The sequence below is a fragment of the Oryx dammah genome, unplaced genomic scaffold (genome assembly GCF_014754425.2).
Source record: "Oryx dammah isolate SB20612 unplaced genomic scaffold, SCBI_Odam_1.1 HiC_scaffold_24, whole genome shotgun sequence".
NCBI classification, from domain to species: domain Eukaryota; kingdom Metazoa; phylum Chordata; class Mammalia; order Artiodactyla; family Bovidae; genus Oryx; species Oryx dammah.
In genome coordinates, this window is record NW_024070208.1 from 11,492,042 (window position 1) to 11,498,302 (window position 6,261).

Genomic DNA, 6,261 nt, shown 5'->3' on the forward strand with positions numbered 1-6,261 from the left:
TTTCGGGCCCCACAGGACTGTAACAATCATTTCTTGGCAGGGAGCTGCACCGATAGCAGACTAAAATACTTCTCTAGGCTTTCTGAGAAAGAGACCTGTTTTCTTTGTTCAGGAGTTTTGGCCTAAAGAATGGGCTTCCGCTTTGACTCGCTTGTACGGGCCTATGGAGATGCTCTTGGGGAATGGAGACCCCTGAATGCAATCTGCCTTCTCCCTCTGTCTTGCTCCGGCTCACCAATATCTTCCAAAAAGGAACCTGTACCCTTCTCTGGTCCCTGCCTTTTGCGGCTGCTGCTGGCAGACACCTGGTTCTGCTGGCCAGTGGGGTTTCTGCTCCAGAAGTCCTACAACACGAATCAAGGAGAAAGAATTCGTAAACCTCTACCACCCCTGGGGCATGGTCAGAGGCAAGAGACCCAGATGCTTGGTCTTTCTGTGGGAGAGGCCTATCAGTTTATCATCATAGCTGCTGCCTGAGGGGCAGGCTTCTAATGAAAGGCACATCTAAGGCTGACCTTAAACCCTTCCTGAGATCTTGGAGGGTGATGCTATCTTGTGATTTACCTCTGCTCAGCTCCAGTGGGCCAGCATCTCTTCGAGAGGAGCTCTTATGCTTATCTGGTGCCTCAGTTTTTACCTCTGGTCCTCTGGTTTTGGCAGCTTGATTCCTTGGCTCTGGAGGCCAGGGGCCCCTGTATTCCTGCACGCACAAGAATCTAGCAATCCGATAGACAGCTCTTGGCAGGCCACCACCCCCAGGGTACTATGCAGAGAGCAGCCTGAAATACACCCCAGGGCTTTCGGAGAAAGAGGCCAACTTGCTTGTCCTGGAACTTTGATTTAGGAGCAGGCTTGCTGTGTGGCACACGTCTAGAGGCATTGAGGGGGCTTCCCTGGTGGCTCAGTAAAGAAGCTGCCTACAATGCAGGAGACCCGGAGTCGACCCCAGGGTTGGGAAGATCCTCTGGAGAAGGAAATGGCAACCCACTCCAGTATTCCTGCCTGGAGAACCAATCCCATGAACAGAGGTGCCTGGAGGGCTACAGTCCAGGGGGTCACAAAGAGCGACTAACACACACACAGAGGCATCAAGAGGCTATGGAGGGGCTCAGAGAATGTCAGCCAGGGGACCCCACCTTTATACTCTCCCTTTGCCTGGGCTTCCCTGGTAGCTAAGACAGTCAAGAACCCACCTACAATGCAGGAGACCTGAATTCGATTCCTGGGTCAGGAAGATCCCCTGTAGAAAGGAATAGTAACCCTCTCCCGTATTATTGCCTGGAGAATCCTCATGGACAGAGGAGACTGGCTGGGGCTATATAGTCCATGGGGTGGCAAAAAGTCAGATGTGACTGAGCAACTTTCACTTTCTTTCACTTTCTGCCTGCCCGCACCTCACTGACATCTCCTAGAAAGGAACTAATGCACTTGTCTGGAGCCCTGATTTTTGTGACTGTCACCCAGAGGACACCTCTGGATCCCTTGGCTCTAGAGGCTGGTGGGGCTTATGCTTGTCACCCTACTGGACTGTATATCTTTGCATTCTGTAAAAGCCACTTCCCTGGGGATCTGGCTTCCAATCAGCTTGAATCTAGGTGCTGACTAAGATCCTCTCCTTTGGCACTGACTGGCCTTGGCACATCCTCAACCACTGGGAGCTATTAAAAGTAAAATACCACTTGACTCACAAGAAAACTGAGAAACAATGAAGAGCTAGGGCAGCTCGAACAATAAAGCTCTCATCTCCTACACAAGGCCAGCCCTGCAAGACAGGGAAAGGTGACTGCGGCATCTAATGCATAGAAACCAACTCAGAGCGTCAAGCAAAATGAAGCAACCCAGAAATGTGTTCCAAACAAAACATGATAAAACTTCAGGAAAAAACCTTAATGAAACAGAGGAAAATAAAGACGGGATAGAGGTCAAAAACACCAACAGAGAAATGCAGAAGGCCTTGATGGGCTTGTTAGTAGACCAAATGCAACTGAAGGAAGAATCACTGAGCTGGAGGATGTATCAATCCAAACTGAAAACTGAGGGGACTTCCCTGGTGGTCCAGGGGCTGACTCCACCATTCCAAAGCAGGGGGCCTGTGTTCAATTCCTAGTCAGGGAAGTAGACCCCACATGTCAACAAAAGATCCCACGTGCTGCAACTAAGACCCTAAGACCCAGTGCAGTCAAATAAATAAAGAGATATTTTCAAAGAAAAGAATAGAGAATAAAACTGAAAAGCAAAGAGAATAAAGACCGGAAAAACAAACTGGACCAGAGACTACAAGGGCTGTGGGACAATTACAAAATGTGTCACACACAGGGGAACAGTAGAAGGAAAAGAGAAGGGAATAAAGGAAGAAAACAGTAACAACCTAGAATTTCTCCAGCTTACTGCCAGATACTAAACCACAGGTCAGGAAGTTCAGAGACAGTGGAGGATTTAAGGAGATGTTAGTCAAAGGAAACAAATTGCAGTGAAAAGGTCAGTAAATTCTAGAGATCTGATGCACGGCTTTATTATTATAGTTAATAATACCATATTATATACTTCAAATTGGCTACAAAATTCAATCTTCAATGGTCTCACCACAAAAAAAAGAAATTATAATCATGGGACATGATGGAGGTGTTAGCATTGCGTGGTAACCTGATTGTAATCTATACATATCAAAGCAACATGTTGCACACCTTCACCTTACCCAATGTGACATGTCAATTATATCTCAATTAAAAAAACAAATGTTAAAGAAGTTCTTTAGAGAAAAGGAAAATCACATAGGTCAGAAACTTGCATCTCACAAAGATAAGAAGAAGAGTGTGAGAGAAGGAATGAATGCAGGTAAAATAAAATATTCATTTTATTATTTTGAATTGATCTAATACAATAATGTTCATAGAATGACTACAACAGGCTTTGTCATATTAACTGTATGAATAGATAAAATGGATGACACCAATGTTCTAAGGGAAGAAAGGGAGGAATTGCTAAGGGGTATAGGCATTTAAAAGTGGACTTAAATTCGTTTTAAATGTACATTGCAAACTATAGAAAAAACTCTGCAAACAATTTTGAGAAGACTGTTATGCCAGGAGAGGAGAGAAATGGACTTATATAAAATGCACTTCAGCACTACTCTGTCAGTAATTGATAGGTCCAGCCGGCAGAAAAGAAGTAAGGATACAGGTGAACTGAAAGGCACCATCAATCAATGGCTCTAATTGATATTTAAAGAATATTTCAAATATTTCATCTTCAACAGCAGAATATACATTCCTTTCAAATTCATACGTGAAGATAGGCCACATTCTGAAACAGAAAACATCCCTTAACACATTTGAAAGAATAGAAATCAGAAAGCGGGACATTCGGCTTGCGAGCAGGAACTTCTCTGTCGCGCACAGAAAAAGAACGATTTAAAAATGGGTGATGTTGAGAAGGGCAAGAAGATTTTTGTTCAGAAGTGTGCCCAGTGCCATACTGTGGAAAAGGGAGGGAAGCACAAGACTGGGCCAAACCTCCATGGTCTGTTTGGACGAAAGACAGGTCAGGCTCCTGGATTCTCCTACACAGATGCCAACAAAAACAAAGGTATCACCTGGGGAGAGGAGACGCTGATGGAGTACTTGGAGAATCCCAAGAAGTACATCCCTGGAACCAAGATGATCTTTGCTGGCATTAAGAAGAAGGGAGAGAGGGAGGACTTGATAGCTTATCTCAAAAAAGCTACCAATGAGTAATAGTTGGCCACTGCCTTATTTATTATGAAACAGAAATGTCTCATGACTTTTTATGTGTACCATATTTAAATTGATCTCATCCACTAGAATTCAGATCATGAACGGCTGATGGAATAATTCTGTTGGACAGTCCTGATTTAAATAAGATTGGTCTGTAGCTAAAAAAAAAAAAAAAAAAAAAATAGAAATCATAAGAATCCCCTGGTGGTCTGGTGGTTAGGACTCGATGCCTCCACTCACCAGGCCTGGGCTCAGTCCCCGGTCGGGGGAATGAAAGTCCCGCAGGTCATGAAGTATGGCCAAATATATATATCCCCACATCACTGTGCATATACTAGAAATCAATGACAGAAAAATAGCTGGAAAATCCCCAAATGCACGACAATTAAACAATACACTTCTCTCCCATCCCCAGCTTTATTTGAGGTATGATTGACAAGTAAAACTTTTATATATATACTAAGGTTGTGCAATATGATTTTTTAGTCAATTTATTTGTTTTAATTGAGGCTAATTACTTTACAATATTGTGGTGGTTTTTGCCATACATTGACATGAATCAGCCATAGGTGTACATGTGTCCCCCATCCTGAACCCCCCTCCCACCTCCTATCTCCCTCCCCACCCCATCCCTCTGGGTTGTCTCAGAGCACCAGCTTTGAGTGCCCTGCTTCATGCATTGAACTTGCACTGGTCAGCTGTTTTACATACAGTAATATATAACTTTCAATGCTATTCTCTCATATCAATGCACCCTCGCCTTCTCCTACAGAGTCCAAAAGTCTGGTTATTACATCTGTGTCTCTTTTGCTGTCTTGCATATAGGGTCATTGTTACCATCTTTCTAAAGTCCATATATATGCGTTAATATACTGTATTGGTGTTTCTCTTTCTGGCTTACTTCACTCTGCATAATAAGCTCCAGTTTCATCCACCTCAGTAGAACTGACTCAAACGTGTTCTTTTTTTATAGCTGAGTAATATTCCATTGTGTATATGTACCACAATTTCCTTCTCCATTCGTCTGTCGATGGACATCTAGGTTGTTTCCATGTCCTAACTAAGGTGTATAACGTGACGATTTCATATATTTTGTGTCATTATTACCACAATCAAGTGAGTAGTAACATCTCAAATGTTTAAAAAATTTTTTGTGGTGAGAACACTTAAGATTTACTCTTAGCAGATTTCAAGTACACAATACCCTATTATTAACTATAGTCCCCATGCTGTACATTAGATCCTCAGAGCTTATTCATCTTACAATTGAAATTATGTACCATTTCAAATCTCTCCCTATTTTCTTCACCCTCAACCACTGGCAACCACCATTATACTACTCTTGGGCTCTATGAGTTTGAGAGTTTTATCAATACATTCCACTTATTACTGATATCATACAGTATTTGTCTTTCTGTGCCTGGCTGACTTCACTTAGCAGAATGTCCTCCAGGTTCATCCATGTTTCAGATGGCAAGATGTCCTTCTTTTTCATGGTTGAGTAATATAACATTCTCTCCCCATATGCCACCTTTTCTTTATTTATTCATCCATCAATGGACATTTAGTATTTCTGTTTCTTGGCTATTGTGAATAAAGCTGCAATGAACATACAAGTGCAGGTATTTTTTCAAGCTACTGATTTCATTTCCTTTGTTTATGTACCCAGGAGTGGGATTTCTGGATTACATGGGAGCTTTATTTTTAATTTTTAGGAGAACCTTCAGACAATTTTCCATATTAGCTGTAATAGGGAACTTAAACCGATTTAAGTTCCAAACAGTACTGCTCAAGCATTCTCTTTTTCTCCACATGCTCAATCAACAGGTTTTCTCATCTTCTTGATGACATTCCAACAAGTGTGAGGTTGTATCTAACTGTGGTTTTGATTTCCACTTCCCTGAAGATTAGTGATGTTGAAAACCTTTTCATATACCTGTTGGCCATTTGTAGGTCTTCTCTGGAAAACTGTCTATTTAGGTCCTTGCCCGTTTTTAAATCCAGTTATCTGAATTTTAGCAAATATTTTTCTACATTGCTTGAGATGACCATATGATTTTAATTCTTCATTTTGTTAATGTGCTGTATCACATTTATTGATTTGTGTATGTTAAGTCAACTTTGTATCCCAGGGATAACTCCCACTTGATTATGGGGTCTGTTTTTCTAGTTTCTATTTCATTTATTTCTGTTCTATTTTTCTTATTTCTATTCTAATCTTTCTTATTCTCTTTCATCTTCTTTTGGTTTAGTTTGTTCTGCTTTTAGTTCCTTGAGGTATAGTTCAATTTGGGGTTGTTTATTTGCGATTCCTCTTTTTTCTTAAACATTCATCGCTATAAACTTCCCTGTTGAACTACTTTCAGTTCTCCAGTGGTCTGGTTATTAGCACTCATCACTTTCACTGCTGTAGCCCAGGTTCAAAGCTTGGCTGGGAAACAGATTCTACAAGCTGTGTCGTGGCCCAGAAAAAAGAAACAACTATTTTCATTTCATCCCATAAATTTTGGTATGTTGTATATTTCTT

The 6,261-nt window shown here is 41.6% G+C and overlaps 1 protein-coding gene across 1 annotated transcript; it reads left to right on the forward strand.

Moving 5' to 3' along the window:
* Positions 1-3,354: 3,354 nt before the first annotated feature.
* Positions 3,355-3,848, forward strand: LOC120883177 (cytochrome c). The gene has a single exon (XM_040267180.1). It carries the CDS (start codon positions 3,417-3,419, stop codon positions 3,732-3,734), a length of 318 nt encoding a protein of 105 aa, XP_040123114.1. The 5' UTR covers positions 3,355-3,416; the 3' UTR covers positions 3,735-3,848.
* The last annotated feature ends 2,413 nt before the right edge of the window (positions 3,849-6,261 follow it).